Below are 18,350 nucleotides of genomic sequence, written 5' to 3' on the forward strand. Positions count from 1 at the left end.
ACTTAAGTACAATTGTACTTCACTTGAGTACTTGGTACTTCTACTCCACTACAATTCAGAGGTAACACGTGTACTTTTATTCCACTAAATGTATTTAATATCTTCAATTACTTCACAGATGTGGATGAATGATGTGAAATATAATCAAGTGTTGAATCAGACTTTAGTTCCACCTGGAGTAAATCCACCAGCTACCCTGCAGTATACAAAGTCATTCAAACTAGCTGCACCTTTACCAGCTTTGAGAACACTTTCATGATCAATCATTATAAAACATATCATATATATTATTCTGAAATGGACCAATCTGCACAATGACTACTTTTACTGTCGCTATACGTTTATTTTGATTCTGATACTTTTCTACTTTTACTTAACATTTCTGACTTTTACTTAGAGTATTTTTGAAACCCTGGTACTTTTGCTGAAGTACCACACCTGAGTACTTGTCCTTCTCCCACATCTGAGAATATACATACATAAAAACATTTTACATTTTAAATAAATGTATAAATCAAGTCCTGATGAAAGACACGGTGTTGAACTAGTTTTCTGACCGCTTTATGATATCGCTTATCTGCCGGAGACTTTCCAGTGAACCGGCAGTGGCTAACTTTACACTTAAAAACTAGAAATAACTCACTTGTTCTTAGTAAAACGTATTTACACTTCAACATTTCTGTTGAAAAAGAGGATAATAAAATAAAGGCCATGAAGTTATATCAGATGTACAACAATATTTATTATAAATTGGTGTGTTACATTGTTTACATGTTACACGTAGTAGACCTATATGTGTTAAGAAGGTTAACTAAGGGCAACATTATTATTTATTATTAGTATTGTAAATATGAGCTCTTTATTGAACAAGGACCATGCATAAAAATACATTAATCTCAAAGAGAAGATATGCTTTATGCCACATTATAGCTAAAAGCTCATTTCCGACTGCAGTCTTTGGGCAGTTACACATAACAATCAACACACATTACATTACATGTTACTTGTTAGACGCTTTTATCCAAAGCGACTTACATACTCAATATTGTGGGCAATCCCACACACAGGAGTGGTTTGGCCGATGCGAGGCTCCACTAGCACAATACATAAGAGATTAATTAAAGAATGCCTTAGTATCCAGTTTTGTCGGTTTTGTTCATTTGATATTTAGAAGTCTTATTTTGAAAGTTGTGTTGGGCGGCTGGGTGGGACGCCATGTTCGGTTTGTGCAACAGAGGGCGCCGTGCTCTGCTTACACACTACACCGGTGCTGTGTGCTAGTCGGAAGTGCACTTTATTTCCACCGTGTTTAGGTGGCTTCGGACACGTATGGACGAACGTGTGAAGTACAATGGGTAAGATTAAGATTTTGAGTTCATAAAATAGGATAATGTTCTGTTAGTGGAAGCCACAAGAGGTAACGTGCCTCCGGTGTTACAGCTGCTCCCTTCATAAATCCTCTGTGCTTTTCAATGTCACCTTATGAGCCGGCGAATGAATAGAATGGAGTAGGTTCACTTCTGGGGTACTGTGGTGTTTTATTCAAATATCTATTTGGTCCCCATTGTAGTGTGTAATCAACTAGTATCTACAGATACTACACCGCACCACAAAGGAGATAACCAGAGTTAATGGACAGTCAATTAGAGCATTATGTTGTACACTGTCACTGTCCTCTCTTTTATTTGTTATACTTTTCTTGTGAGTGTGGCACCCTAACCAACCAAACCCTGTTACCCATATTATCAGCATAAGACAGCTTCATTTCAAAGTTCTCTTTCTATAGTTAAATATAAGTCTGTCCTTGCCTTGAACGTAGCATTACATTCCGCAGTTTAGCATTAATTCCTGAGGTAAAAGCTAATATGAGTCAGATTTACAACCCTGTTTCTTTAATTGAAGTAATTATAGTTACAGAATTGAATTGCCTACAGTACAACTTATTATCTTTAATACATTGAAATCTTTATATATAATTAAGCATAGTATGTTTTAAATGTATTGCTGTATTTTCACAGAATATGAAATCCCTCTTTGTGATTGACACCATGGAGCCTAAACATGGTAATATTGCAATAATTAACACTTTTTCTTATCAATTAACTCAAAATGAACACAACTGTGATTCAATTATAGTTAGATCAAGAGGTTGATAGCATTTTTAAAATTGCTTTCTATTGATTTCATAGTTCTAGCCCACTATTAAGCACTGTCAAAAAGTAACAAATAAAACATCAAATTAAATATGTAAGCATTGAGGTCTGAGCGGGCCAAATCAGGTTTTATGATGTTTACTACCTGATTTTCTCAAATACAAAACTGAAAAATTAGAAAGAAAGGGTTCAAATTGTTCAAATGTTAAGGTCTAAATGTCCTCCCGCTCTGGATTAACCCATGTATTGCTGTGTTATTACATTGGTTTACCTGCTACTGGGCTTTCTTCCCCCTACACTTGTACTGGGATATGTGTTCTTTTACCAGAATCTCCAGAGGAATGATAAAGAGGAATGAGCAAGCTTTTTTTGTTAGTTAATATCTTGGTGCAAGCTTTTTTAATGTTTTTTTATTTTATATGATACTTACGGAGCCCCCCTGGTGACATTGGTGAGAAAAATATGAATACGTGGCCACGTATTAATAATGCGTGGCCACGAGTTAATAATGCATGGCCACAAATTAGTTATTATGTTCCCACGCATTAGTAATTTGTGGGAACACAATAATGATTACGCAATAACTAAATCCAGATAGTCTATAGAAACTGATGACTGAGTGACAACAAGTCGAGTAAAGTTGGAACGATATTGGCAGATTCAGATTTCCCGGATCAATAACTCATGAACAAAACGTTATTCAGACACAAATGACGTCTCCTAAGTACCGTGGTAAGGTTGACAACGAACTACAATCACATGTTGATCAAAAAAAGCCAATACGTGCTGTCCTCCAAACTGGAGACAGTATACAGTATATTTCTACCAAACTCACCACACACATCAATAGTCTCATGTGTTGCTCATACATACTGCAGAGAGTTTGGAAGAATGTGCTTTTGAATAATTTTGCTGAATATTTATAGTGTAAAATCTTCAATAAATATGGCATCATCTTCAATAACGTTACTATTATACACTATAAATATTCACCAAAATTATTCCAAACCATATTCTTCCAAACTCTCTGCTGTAGTATGAGCAACATGAGACTATTGATGTGTGTAATGAGTTTGGTAGTAATATACTGTAGAATAGTGAAGTGATTGAATATTATTATATTCTCTTTTTTCGGAGTTGCACTTTGCAGACGGTCCCTGAGCACTCGTTTCTTCTCCGGCTGCAGATAGAGACCAATGTAATGTGTCCAGCGAGGAGCGAGGACGGCGCATATTGGCTTTTTTTGATCAACATGTGATTGTAGTTCGTTGTCAACCTTACCACGGTACTTAGGAGACGTCATTTGTGTCTGAACAACGTTTTGTTCATGAGTTATTGATCCGTGAAATCAGAATCTGCCAATATCGTTCCAACTTTACTCAACTACGTTTCAAACCGTGCATTTTCAGCAGCCGAATCAAGTGCCGTTTGCTAAGGATGACACTGTGCTTAACTGCAAGGGATTGCAGAATATCATTATAATTCATACCCAAATGAAAATAAAATGAAATCAAATCAAAATGATCCATGCTTCGCGATAATAGCCGTAGCCTACGGTACAGAGATTAGCTAGTGTTGTCACCTTTATATATACAGTCTATGGTTGTCACTCAGTCATCAGTTTCTATAGACTATCTGGATTTAGTTATTGCGTAATAATTATTGTGTTCCCACGAATTACTAATGCGTGGGAACATAATAACTAATTTGTGGCCACGCATTATTAACTCGTGCCCACGCATTATTAACTCGTGGCCACACATTATTAACTCGTGGCCACTGGCCACGCATTATTAACTCGTGCCCACGCATTATTAACTCGTGGCCACGCATTATTAACTCGTGCCCACGCATTATTAACTCGTGCCCACGCATTATTAACTCGTGGCCACGTATTATTAACTCGTGCCCACGTATTATTAACTCGTGCCCACGCATTATTAACTCGTGGCCACGCATTATTAACTCGTGCCCACGCATTATTAACTCATGGCCACGCATTATTAACTCGTGGCCACGCATTATTAACTCATGGCCACGCATTATTAACTCGTGGCCACGTATTATTAACTCGTGCCCACGCATTATTAACTCGTTCCCACACATTATTAACTCGTGGCCACGCATTATTAACTCGTGGCCACGCATTATTAACTCGTGGCCACGTATTATTAACTCGTGCCCACGCATTATTAACTCATGGCCACGCATTATTAACTCGTGGCCACGTATTATTAACTCGTGCCCATGCATTATTAACTCGTGGCCACGCATTATTAACTCGTGGCCACGTATTATTAACTCGTGCCCACGCATTATTAACTCATGGCCACGCATTATTAACTCGTGGCCACGTATTATTAACTCGTGCCCACGCATTATTAACTCGTGGCCATGCATTATTAACTCGTGGCCACACATTATTAACTCGTGGCCACTGGCCACGCATTATTAACTCGTGCCCACGCATTATTAACTCGTGGCCACGCATTATTAACTCGTGCCCACGCATTATTAACTCGTGGCCACGTATTATTAACTCGTGCCCACGTATTATTAACTCGTGCCCACGCATTATTAACTCGTGGCCACGCATTATTAACTCGTGCCCACGCATTATTAACTCATGGCCACGCATTATTAACTCGTGGCCACGCATTATTAACTCGTGGCCACGCATTATTAACTCGTGGCCACGTATTATTAACTCGTGCCCACGCATTATTAACTCGTTCCCACACATTATTAACTCGTGGCCACGCATTATTAACTCGTGGCCACGTATTATTAACTCGTGCCCATGCATTATTAACTCGTTCCCACACATTATTAACTCGTGCCCACGCATTATTAACTCGTAGCCACGTATTAATATTTTTCTCACCAATGTCACCAGGTGGGCTCCGTAGATACTTAGTAGTTCTAGGAACATTTAAAAGACATGTCATCAGTGTGTACCTACGTAATCTTATTATGACGATCAAAAATTGTTACAAATAATAATGTATTATTATGTAAATAATATTTTTGCATTTGAATTCAAAGTCACAGCTATTGCTAATAAGTTGCCAAGTTGTGGTACCATTTATATATATATATATATATATATATATATATGTGTGTGTTTGCTAAGGTTGATGGAAGCTAATGTTCAATTACGTTTCTATTTGAACACAAAGAGAAAGTTGTCTTTTTCACTTTCCTCAATCAGTCAATCAATCAAACATTATGTTTTTTATTTGTTTCCAAGTTGTCTGTAATAATCCAGTTGTCATTCTCGAGTGACTTTTTAAAAAAGTGCTTGTGTCGTGCACTCATGTGTGAGCAAGAGTCACAGCTGAAATATTATCTAATGCAGAAAATGGCTTATTAAAGTGCAGATGGCTGGAGGTGTGAGTCTCACTGCTGCGAGTGATTTACGGAAATGTAAATGTACACTTTGAGCTGTTTCTCATTCAACCATTCAGACCAACACTCAAACACTGAAGGCAGCGAGCTACAATGATATAAACATCTGGAGCATTTGGGGTTATCGTCTCCTTACTAATGCAGGCTAATGATGAGCGTTCATTTGTCTCCTGTGTGCTCACAGAGATCAGCAATAATGCCACAGCCCAGAATGATGCTGGTGGTGACGGGAGATGACTTTGGCTACTGTCCCAGAAGAAACCAGGGGATTGTGGACTGCTTCAAGTCTGGAGGCATTTCCAATGTGTCCCTGCTGGTCAACGGCTGTGCTGCCAAGGAGGCGGCAGATCTGGCTCAGAGGTACGGTCACGGCGACGGGGCATGCTTTTGAGTAACTAAAACAGTGTTACAATCAACTTATGTAAGTAAAAAACTCTGTCTATATGATCAATGTTATGGTAGTGGCGAAAAATAAAGAAACAAAACAGAAAATGTACTCAAAATAAAACTGCCACTGAGCCTCCAAAAAGTGAATCTTATGCAGGGAATCATTATCCAATGTCCAGGCAAGAACGTAGTTTTGTAGTTTTTTGTCGAAGATCCAATATCCAACACAACAATGGTTTCCCGGATATTCCGTAAAACTTCCGGTGATTTCCCTCATCCACGTGGCTCGTAGAGCACACACATTTGCTTTCTCCGTAACCGCCTCCCAGCTGCTACATCACACCCAGTCTCAGCTGTGTCAAATGAATTGAGAGGGAAACTAACTCTGGATTCGGCTTTTGGGGTATTTTACCAATTTTAGGACATCATTTAATAAATAGGACTTTATTTAAATAAAGGTTCATTCAAATGTTGCTACTGGGTAATTGATTTACTCATTCCACGGGCCTCGTTTATTCCTATGACAGTTGCTCAGTAGCGCATAAAGCCGATGTTGAGAGCAAGACGTTACAAATGACCCATCATGCCTTCCTGTCGAGCAGAGCAGTTCATGAGAACTAAAGGGTTCTCATGAACTAAGTTCTGATGAACCTTTGTGGGAAAGGTACTGCGGTGTGAAAGCGCCTAAAGAGGGGTAGTACCAGTATTTGGCCACTATGTAAAAACTGCCCCTTATTTAGCAATATTTCACCACAACCCCTTGATCACGTGTGAACTGTTTGTCGTATTATGGGTTTTACTTAGTTTAATTGCTTTTGAACAAAATATGTGCACGCTACCTCTCCCCCTGTTCGAAAAGTTCTGTAGTAGCTTGGCTTCACTCACCATGAAAAACATCAGGTAAACATCTCCTGAGGTTTTGACCCACACCTTATCTGTGGATTTACATTACATTACATTACATTACATTACATTGCATTTAGCTGACGCTTTTATCCAAAGCGACTGACAATAAGTACATTCGACCAGGAAGACACAACCTTGAAGAAAACAGAATCATATAAGTACATCAGGTTTCATAGAGCAAAAACATTTCAAGTGCTACTCAACTGGCTTTAGGTAAGCCAGTCCTTTATTAGTATAAAAGTGCTTCGTTAATAGTTCTATCGCTCGAAGTGGAGTCGAAAGAGATGAGTTTTCAGTCTGCGCCGGAAGATGTGTAAGCTATCTGCCGTCCTGATGTCAATGGGGAGCTCATTCCACCATCTTGGAGCCAGGACAGCAAACCCACGTGTTTTTGCTGATGGGAACTTGGGTCCCCCTCGCAGCGAGGGCGCAACGAGTCGTTTGGCTGATGCAGAGCGTAGTGTACGCGCTGGGGTGTACAGTTTAACCATGTCCTGGATGTAGGAAGGGCCAGATCCATTCGCAGCATGGTACGCAAGTACCATTGTCTTGAAGTGGATTCTAGCAGTTACCGGAAGCCAGTGAAGGCAGCGGAGGAGCGGAGTGGTGTGGGAGAATTTAGGAAGGTTGAAGACCAGACGAGCCGCTGCATTCTGGATGAGCTGCAGAGGTCGGATGGCACATGCAGGTAGACCAGCCAGGAGGGAGTTGCAGTAGTCTAGGCGTGAGATGACGAGAGCCTGGACCAGAACCTGAGTCGCTTTCTGTGTCAGCTGGGGACGTATCTTCCTGATGTTGTAAAGCGTGTATCTGCAGCAACGGGTTGTAGCAGCGATGTTTGCAGTGAAGGACAGGTTGTTATCTAGGGTCACACCCAGATTCCTTGCAGTCTGAGTCGGGGAAACAACAGAGGTGCCGATGTTGATTGTTAGGTCAAGAGTGGGACAATCTTTTCCCGGAAGGAAGAGCAGTTCAGTCTTGTCAAGGTTGAGCTTGAGGTGATGAGCAGACATCCACTGAGAGATGTCAGCTAGACAAGCAGTGATGCGTGCAACCTGGAACATTTGGTAGATATTGTGTTGCATCAGCAGGTCGGCGTGTTTCCTTTGGTGAAAGCACCTCAGAACTCACACACTTCTTGTTGTATCCCAATGCACACACACCTGGCACAAAGTTTAAAATGATAAAAGTAAGTTGGCTTTGAGAAGCCTTGCAAAATGTAATTGTAGCTTAGTATAATGAAAAAAGCAACAAGTACGTTTGTTAATCTAGTTAATGACATCCTTGGTTGTTCATGCAATGTTCCATATTTTCTGTCTTTAAAATACCTGCTAGCTCCTCAGTACAATGTGTGTGTAATGTCCAAACTCGTCATTCAAAGAACAGCAAGAGATGTGTGTTACAGCAGTGGTTCTCAAATGGGGGTACGCGGACCCCTAGGGGTACGTTGGAGTACTGCAGGGGGTACGTGAGATTTATTTTATGTTAATGGGAAAAAAAACATAAGTAATGCATTTAAACAAACTACTAATAGTAGATTAACTACTTTATTTAAAAGTTTACAATAATTCTGGATAATAAAATGGGAAAAATAAACGTGGTGCTCTCTTTTCCTCTCCCTCTCCTGACAGCCCGTCAGTCTCGTGCAGCTCGCTGAACCTGTAATAAGTGACCCGACAGTTTACTGTCGGGTATAACTAGTTTAGCTAGTTCCAGAGTAGATAAACTAGCTAAGTGTGTTAGGTCTAACTCTTAGTGTATTTAATTTTGCTCTGCTCACTGGTCCGTCACAGCGGCGGAGCTGTGATCATGCAGAGCTGCGTGTTCTCCGTCAGCAGCAGCTGATCTGATATCTGATCCCTCTCTCGCGTCCGGTTAGACTTCACTCGCGTTTATGTCCAAATCTATCAGATCTAGCTAGTTCTAGTTAATTATTTGACTGCCTGCTTATCAAAGGACACCTAAACAATAAGTGTTGCTTGGCAACGGCGTGTGGCCGCAAAGTATAGCGCAGCATTATGCATATGTATATATGAGGGGTCAAAATCCCATGCTCATAAAATGCTCATATTTTTTTCTCTTCGTTCCCCACGCCCCAAAATAAATAAATATGAACATTTTAGGAAAATAAACGAAGTTTGAGCAGTGTGGGTTTTATATTAACAGAGTTACACATATTTCAAAACGTGAAGTGTAATAACTGCAGGGTGCCTCCCTGTCAGAATGACAAAGATCTTCAGTGAAGCACAATCCCATGTTTCACTACATTGTACAACTTATTAAAAAGATCAGTTCAATGCAACTAATGTCGTCTCTGTGTTATTGCATGATGTTAAAATTGGTTTGCCATGAATTTAGTGATGGATTGTAAACATTTGAAATGTAGCATTTAAGTGTTTCTCAGTTACAATGTTGTTGTTTTAATAAATCAGACACTGATGGTGCAGCGCTGTACTGTACCTCTTTATATAGGCATTTTTTCCCTAACAATTTTATTTACGCTGATCAGGGGGTACTTGGCTGCATTTTTTTTTCAAAGGGGGTACATGAGTGAAAAAAGTTTGAGAACCACTGTGTTCCAGAGTGCTTCTGACACAGACCATCTCTGTTGTTCAAAGATTCAAAGGCTTCATTGTCATTTACAAAAAAGTCACAGCAGAGTTTTGCCAAAGACAATCCAGTTCCAGGCTCCTCCAATAACGAGGAGTAAGATAAGATCAAAACAGAATGTCAAATGAAATACTGTAAGGTGGAATAACATAACATGGTGTTTAAAGGAAACTCAGGACATTATGAAACAAATCATTCATGGAGCACATTGGATTCTGCACAACTGACATAGCCAACATCCCATTCTGATAGATGTCTTTTCTTTTAGGCACAATATCCCCATGGGTCTCCATGCCAACCTGTCAGAGGGCGTTCCGGTGTGCCCCAGCCTGCAGCAGGCCTCCACCCTGACCAACCAGCGCGGCTTCTTCCACGGGAAGACGGGCTTCCGCCAGGCCCTGGAGGGAGGTCAGCTCAGCATGAAACAGGTACACTGCTCCAATGTGTTAGCATGTATCAACCTACAGGCACAGGACCCTGGAAAACATGCCAACAGCCATGACACTTTCAACTGCTCACCTCTGGCTGGCTGCTCCATAGTTTGAGTGTATCCCCTCCATAGGGTCTTTTAAAGAACAGTCTTACCATCAACAAACATTTTATATTGAGTATTCTTTATCTATCTCTCGTCAAGATTTTTGTGTTTTACTCATGATGTTGCAGAATGAAAACAATGAACACAATACAGTAAATGTAGTAGTAGAATGGAATGAAGTTCATTTACTCAAGTAGGACTTTTTACTTAACTAGATTTATTTGATGAGTTACTTTACAGATTCAGGTTATTAGTTAATACAACATTTAAATACACGGATAAATAAACATTGACATATAATTATGTATCATTTATCCTCTGTAATGAACACATTAATGCATTGATACTCATCATGCAGTCAATATATATGGTTCTGAAATGGGGTATAAGGCATAACAAGTACTTTTACTTACTTAGTACTTTAAGTATAATTGTATGCTAATAATTACTGTACTTTTCCTTAAATAAGATTTTGAATGCAGGACTTTATTGTAAAAGTATTTTTTTAATGTTATCTGCAATGCACAATACACTGCCCAAAGACCAGAGGAGTTAAATACTTTAAAAGTTTTAAATCCTGTGCGGTGTGCACCCCAAACTTTCTCTGGAAAGGAAAGTATGTTTGAGACAGAAACGTAATAATATATCAAACACACAGAGGCCAGAGCATGACGCACGCTGGAGGGTGGCTACTGGCACAGAGTCACACTCTACAAGACAACCCCGTTTGTTTGGCTGTGTGGGGTCACACTTGATCTCTTTATGTTCAGCCTCCAACCACATAAATACACCTGGAGTCTAGTTAGGAAATCAGTGAGCAAGAGAAAGAACACACATTAGAGAGGGTAACCAAACTGAACAGAAACCAAAACATAAGTGACTTTGGAAGTATTGAATTGTGGTTACATGTCTTATAAATGTCAACTCAAACAGATGAAATGTACTGCTCAATGACGTGGTGTTTAACAAGCATTGTCTGAAGTCAACTGGAGATGTGATTCTCTGCTGTGTCCTCTGCTGCTCTGTGTGTGGAGCTATAACACAGATTCAACCGGTTCAAAGTGGTGTTCCATTATTATTTGAACACTGAAACATTGAAACTAGCCTGATGGTGACTCATCAAACTAAGTGTCACATGTGTAAATGAGGTGTTTGTGGGGTCATTTTGCATGACTGCAGAATTGGCACAAGATGGAAACTGTTGCATTTTTGACTGAAGTTAAGGCCAAATAGCTGGGAACTAGCCAGACTCCTGTTTCTCCTCTACGGTATTGCTACAGTTGAGCTTTTTCCTTCCCAGGTGGAGCTGGAGTTAAGGGCACAGGTCCAGCTGTTCAGGGATCTGACGGGTCACCTGCCTCACCACATGGACGGACACCAGCACGTCCATGTCCTGCCAGGTAGTGTCAAGTCAAGTCTGGAAGAAAAAGCAACTTAAACATGCTGACTTGTATCCGTGAAGAGATCTGACATTCAAACACAGCTTGGGCAAGCTAGTTCAGTACGTAACAAATTTGAATATGCAAACATCGACTAGGAACAGGAAAAACAGGCCTCGACAAAAGACTGGCAAATAAACCTGCAGAGGTGGGAGAAGTACTCAGATATTGTACTTCAGTCAAAGTAGAAGTACCACAGTGAAGGAATACTCCAGGTGTAACCAGTCTGATTGAGGACAGAGCCTTCCACTCTTTTATATTTTATTTAGCTAACGCTTTTATACAAAGCGACCTGCAATAACTGCATTCAACCATGAATATATATGTATTGATGATAAAAGTATATTCAACCCTCCTAGTCCTATTGTCTTCGTTCCCCCCCCCCCCCCTTACTTTGGTGTTCAAGGTCAAATTTGACCGGTCCTGTTTAAACTGCTATTACATTAACACAAAACCATTAATCATCACCACATTTCATTTAACACCCTTTCAAACTGTAAATATTGTATCAGACTACTGGTACACATGAAACACTGCGTGCGTGCGTGCGTGCGTGCGTGCGTGCGAGCGAGTGACCGGGAACACCATGGGTGTTGCAAAGTTGACTAAATCATCCAAAATGCAACTAAAGTGGTGATCAGCAATTTTCTATGTTCAAATGTCTCCTGTGAAGGACATCATGAAGCCTTAATGCAATCGAAAGTAAAACAAAAAAGTTATGATTGATGAAAGTAGTAAATCGGTCAGATTTGACCCAAAGACAACAGGAGGGATATATATACTACTTTTATCATCAATATCGTGCATTTGGACTACTGTAGGTCTATATTTGACATGTTTGACATGTTTTTCTTTAATTGTTGGTCACAATAGTCTGCATTAGGTGGAATATGCCTGTATGATGTCTCTGTAGATGTGTACCTGAGTCCTGATGTTGCTGCTCTGTGTTCCAGAGGTGCGTGAGGTGTTTGCACTCGTCCTGTCAGACCTCCACATTCCGTTCACTCGTGTTCCCCTGGAGCCCGGGCTGCAGGGCTGCCCCGCGCTACCAGCACACCTCCAAAGATTCTACGCTCAGGTGGAGAAGGACGCTCGGGACTCCATCCCTGTGTTCACCCGCTACGGAATCAGGTCTGTGTGGACTGAGCTCAATGAATCCTCTCAATGGTTCGACTGGTCTGACAGAGGCTTAGAGGAGGGTCCTGAGTCCTGGGATCAGATGGATAAACTGGTGTTCATAAGGACAGAATGGGACCACCTCACACAGACTTCAGAGTGAACAGGCTTTTATAGAGCAAGCGGAGGGTGATGGTTGAAGTGGAGATGAAATATATAAAGTGAAAGAAAGAATCTAAAACATTGTTTTGATTGACAGCTTATATCACAGGTCTTTTTTGTTGGCAATCAACATATTTTAGCATTATTAAAGAGGCCCTATTATGCTTACTTGTGTTTTTCCCTTTCCTGTAGTGTGTTATATAGGTTTTAAAATGGTCTGCAAAGTGAGTTTGTGTTTTCATGCAGGGTGTCCGTGGTGTCTTAAAAAGTATTAAAAGTTGATAAATAAATTTTGCGGAAATTAAGGCTATTAAAAAGTATTAAAGGTCCCATGTCATGGCCATTTCTACTGATCATAATTCCATTGTCTAGGAGGTGGAAGGTCTACTAGAATAGATTTAAATTGTGCAATTTTCCAAACTCACATTGGTTTCTCATACAGCATCTCTGTATAGTCTGTGTATTCACTCTCTGTCCTACACGGCTTGTTGTGGCTCCTGCCCCCCCCTCCCTGTGAGCCCAGTGTGCTCTGATTGATCGGGACGTTGCGAGGCTCGCTGCTCAGTGAGCTGGCTTACTGGTGTGGTTTCCAGGTCGGCGATACAGCGGGACAGCGCGAAACTCATCCTGAGCACACACAAACACGCACAGCCGAAGTAAAAACAATAAGTGTGGCTTGATATTGAGTAATAAACGCTGTGAGAATGGGTCTGCGGAGAGCATTTCTCCGCCATCCCAACTCGTCTATTACCAGCGTTCAGGGAGCTCTTTGCAAGTCAATGGGACGCCCTGTTAGTTGAACATTTACGCTAAAGGTCCTGGTGTGTGAGGAGCTCCGCGGATTGGTCCATTTTGGTTCCGGGAACCGCATGACGTCATGCGGTTCCCGGAAGAAACAAATAGAAAAAGAGAAATGTCCAACGAGGCGTTCTGGGGCAGCATAGACAGGTCTTTTCTGTGTTAGAGTTTTACTCCCTACAGGGTGTTCTTTGAGGGTTTGTGACTCTGCAGACCGTTTACATGCAGAAAAACCTTCATAACACACAAGGGGACGGGTCGTAACCAGAAAAGCCTGACATGGGACCTTTTAAACGGCATTTTCCAAGGTATTAAGAAGGTCCACAGCAACGACAACATGAAACACCCTTTAATTTACTGCAACGACATGTCGGGAAACCCCCTCCAGGCGGCCCCATGCATAGCACGCCGTAAAATGCTGCTTCTTATTTTAAGTTGCGTTGCCTTGCTCCGCTCTGGGGGGGGGGGGAGAGTGTGTTGGGGCGCCACTGATGGTGATGAAAGCTGGTTCGAGGGGCCCCCACAGACTCTAGAATCGCCACTGTCGATGGGGATCAAAGCTGTCCGGTCCCACATGCTAAGTGCTAGCCAGATAGCCGCGGCGTTTAAGTCCCGACTCTCCCGATGGCCAATCCGTGCCTCCCCTGACTGCACGTCGCTGACACACACCGCTGCAGACTCTCTGCACGGAGGAGCAGCGGAGTCCGGGCGATGCTGTTCCTCCAAGGAAGAGACACACGTTCACTAAACCAAACTATATCCGGTCACAGAGATCTGCTATTTTAAAGTAAAGTCAACACATATCGACCCTAAATATAGTCTATATTAAGAACGAGAAAAGTCTTAACATATATATCGTTTTTTGTAAACATGACATTTTTTTCTTCCTGGGTATGGTGACGTAACCATACCCAAATGAACCAATTCGCGGAGCCGTCACGTTACGTCCGCGGAGCCGTTACGTTAAGTCCGCGGATTGGTCCAAATGGACCAATCAGTGAGCACACACACAGACTCACAGCCAGGCTGCGGGTGTGTGTGTGTGCTCAGGCTGGTTTCGGGCTGGGTTTCGCTGTGTCTCGCTGTCTCGCCGACCCCACGCAGCAACCAGGAAACCACTCCAGTAAACCAGCTCACACTGTCCGCTCCTCACAGCAGCGAGCCGCGCAACGTCCCGCCCACACGGCACCCAGACCCCACGCAGCGTTCTCATCTGTTTGTCATTACTGGTGTCATTTCCTGGTTGCTAACAAACGCCATTGTAACACATAATCACTGATGCTCCGCTGTAACGGTGGTGGACTCATCAGAACAGAGTGGGCGAGCTGACCAATCACACTGGGCTCATAGGGAGGGGGGGGGGAGGAGCTCCAACAAGGCGTGTAGGACAGAGAGTGAATACACAGACTTTACAGAGATGCTGTATGAGAAACTAATGTGAGTGTGGAACATTGAACAATGTAAATCTATTCTAGTAGACCTCAACAATGGAATTATGATCAGTAGAGATGACATGGGACCTTTTAATAGATTCGTACAAGGAACCAAATCTGTGATCATCAGGTTCCTCAGACAGACCGAGCTGCTATTGATCATCTTGTCCACATTTCATGACGATTAAAATGATATTTCAGGTATCGTGGCTTTAATGATAGATTTAGTGAAACATTAATGATAAAGCATGCGGCCCAGTGTAATGGTTGTGTGTCACAGCTGAGTATTCACTTTACAACACACACAGTCTGTGGAACTGTGTTTGAACTCTGCTGTCTTTTTCACTCATAGATCTGCACACTGGTGGAGGGAGCAGAAGTATTAATGTGTGAGCAGGTGATCAAATCAGCTGAGATCTCTCTAACACAGCCATGTGTTGGCATGGCTTCATTAATGTGATGCAATGAGTGGCTGTGCACAGCTTTCCTTTGGAGTGAACCAAAGAGTTAATTGTCCTTTTTCCAGGGCGAACACACTGTCTACTCAAAACCTGCAGACATTGTTGCAGGTTCAATTAAAACACAGATTGATCAATATTTGAATCCCATTAGATGTATTAATCCCCAGAGGTGTCGCCCTGCACAGAGGTGGGAAAAGTACTCGGGTGCAGCTAGTTTGAATGACTGCAGGGTAGCTTGTGAATTTACTCCAGGTGGAACTAAAGTCTGATTTAAGACTTGATTATATTTCACATCATTCATCCAGATCTGTAAATCAACTAAAGCTATTAAATACATGTAGTGGAGTAAAAGTACACCAGTTACCTCTGAATTGTAGTGGGGTTGAAGTACAAAGTAGCATCAAATGGAAATACTCAAGTAAAGTACAAGTATCTCAACATTTTACTTAAATACAGTACTTGAGTAAATGTACTTAGTTACTTTCCACCTCTGCTGCACGTCCCTGATGAGAGTTGATGCAACTTGTTGTTGTTAATTGAAGGTTGAATAATAACCTGCTGATGCATGCAGTGGTTCTTTCCTCTCTCTGGCTGACACACACTGACTGTCCCCCCTCTGTCCCCAGGTGGCCCCATGTGTACCTGGGGCTGACCACCATGGGCCAGAACATGTCCGTCCCCAACCTGCAGCGGGCCCTAAACCAGGCGCTGGCTGCGGGGCCCCCAGGTTCTCCCTCCAGCCGGTCAGCAGGCTCTCACCAGCCTGTGGTCACAGCAGAGCTCATGGTCCACCCGGGGTACCCCAGTCTCCCCCAGGAGGGGGGCTGTGGGGAGGGCCCCGACGAATTCTCCCAGTCCGCTGACAGACAGCACGAGCTGGGCGTGCTGAGGGACCCCGCCCTGCTGGCCCTCTACCGCCGGGAGGGGGTGCAGCTGTGTGCCTTCAGACACCTCTGAGCACTGTGTGGATCCTATAGAGACACAGTGGTTAGAGCACAAATCACTCTCAATGTGCCCGGACTAGCAGTATGTGATGTGGGGGGTGAGGATTTTACTCCAGACGTGGTTTTTATAATAGCATATCTTATCTTGTTATTGAAACATTTCCTAAAAGCACAGAAGTATGTGCACTGCCATGCTGTTAAAACTTTATGAATTCAAATTCTAACTAATCAGTCACTAATTAAGTTAATAATAATGAAGGAACGCAGAGGTTGGACTGAGTTATAGACTTTCACTTTATATAGATCCTTACAGTTGAGAACAAAACTGGTATCTGATGTTTCTCTCTCTAATCTTAAAGACAAAGTGTCATTTTTAATGGGGGGGGGGGGGCTCACCGGGGTTGTGCTATCATGCAATAAGGGGTATTTAGCTCAAATAGGTTCAATAATCTGGGTCAGCTGTTGCTTTGTCGTCGTCCCAGACCTCTGACCTCTCTGTCGTGATGTCACCAAAAAATTCAGAAGGAAGTTGTAATTAACGTTATTCCTTTAAAGGAAAACTCACAGAAGGATGATTTTTATAACAATCAGTCAACCCATTTTATCTTTTACTCTTAAAAACATTATTTTTTCAGGGCTGCACACGATGAGCAATTGATATGCAATTAATCGTTTTGTGGATGAAGTATCTTCAGAGTATAGTTTGAGTTTTGTGCTCGTGTATTCCTCAGTAAATGAAGCCATGTTGTCGTTGTGGATTTGATGAGGTGTGTAGCACTGAACATCTGATAACCTGCCAAATGTTGGACTCTAAGTGAATGTGATTGAACAGTACGCTTTGTAATATTTATAGATTTTTATCTGGATATTTGAAATTGTATATTTTGATAAAGTTTCTGTTGAAACTTGTTTTACATTGCTGTGTTTAAATTGTTACAGAGATAACAATTGAACAGCTGAGCGAATAAATGATGTCAAACCGATATCTGATGTTTCAAGGTGTCATTTTCTATCTCTAATTCTTACATGTTTAGAAGCCCACAGAGCAGCTTTAGCACATATTCTCCAAACCTACATAACAGACAACACAGTCTCACAGCATTTCGTGTTATAGTCACGAAATTAATCTATTGATTTGTGCCTGCATCAAATAATAACAAATTAGAAGGAAAAAAAGGTTTTAAAAAATACAGATTTCAGTATTCTGAGGCTCTGAGCCCCATTTCTTTTCCTCACGGACGGCAAGAAAAACTCCGACATTATACAATTTCAAATAAAAGGGATAGGGTTAGGCTTAGGGTAAGATATTGAGTAAGAAAATGTTTTTATGAACCCCACAGCTTCCGGTCTTCGAAGACCCGACCGGACAAAAAGACGTGGTGCAGGCACGAAACATACTACCAATAGAAATACATTGCTTTTAAAATCGTTCTGTGTGACACGAAAATCGTGTTGGTGAACACGAATCAATAGATTAAATTAATTTTGTGACTATAACACGAAATGCCGGGAGACTGGGTTGTAACAGATGATCATTTTTCATTATATTCGTATTCTTGTTACATTGTTTTAATACTAATCAGACATACAGTAGTTGGAGAAACAAAATATATCACCGGCTGCTGGACTTACAGGAATGCAATGTCCAGAAAATCAGTGCAATGAAAAGTCTTATTTTGGTAGTCTTTTAATTATCATCCTCACACAGAATGCAGGGGGGGGGGGGGGGGCTTTCTTAGCAGCTGGATTGATCTTGTGTGCAGTGAGCTCTGTCACTAAGATGTCATCTGTAAACGTGATAACTGCTGTGCCTCACTTTGAGACTTCACTTTTTAAGACAGCTCGCTTAAGTTTGTTTCTTTTACAATCACACTTTTTTGTTTTGTTTTTCAGGAATGAACTGTCCAGCAACTGTTTTATGTTGGTGGGTGAGAAACACTGCTCCTCTTTGACATGCACTCTTCCCTAGCCTGATTTGGCTCTTCACAGAATATTCCT

At 41.6% G+C, this 18,350-nt stretch overlaps 1 protein-coding gene across 4 annotated transcripts; it reads left to right on the forward strand.

The window, feature by feature from the left end:
• The first annotated feature begins 1,222 nt into the window (after positions 1–1,222).
• ydjc (YdjC chitooligosaccharide deacetylase homolog) lies at positions 1,223–17,337 on the forward strand. 4 transcript variants are annotated; one of them, XM_034199290.1, is made up of 7 exons: positions 1,255–1,355; positions 2,019–2,064; positions 5,746–5,921; positions 9,733–9,892; positions 11,300–11,399; positions 12,392–12,569; positions 16,035–17,337. In XM_034199290.1, exons 2-7 carry the CDS (start codon positions 2,062–2,064, stop codon positions 16,363–16,365), a joined length of 948 nt encoding a protein of 315 aa, XP_034055181.1. In that variant the 5' UTR covers positions 1,255–1,355; positions 2,019–2,061; the 3' UTR covers positions 16,366–17,337. The 4 variants fall into 4 exon arrangements, 3 of the variants coding, with proteins under 3 accessions (XP_034055182.1, XP_034055183.1, XP_034055181.1); XM_034199291.1 differs by lacking the exon at positions 2,019–2,064 and having other exon boundaries at positions 1,223–1,355; XM_034199292.1 differs by lacking the exon at positions 16,035–17,337 and having other exon boundaries at positions 1,254–1,355; positions 12,392–12,884.
• The last annotated feature ends 1,013 nt before the right edge of the window (positions 17,338–18,350 follow it).

This window comes from Gymnodraco acuticeps, unplaced genomic scaffold (assembly GCF_902827175.1).
Source record: "Gymnodraco acuticeps unplaced genomic scaffold, fGymAcu1.1, whole genome shotgun sequence".
Taxonomy (NCBI): Eukaryota; Metazoa; Chordata; class Actinopteri; order Perciformes; family Bathydraconidae; genus Gymnodraco; species Gymnodraco acuticeps.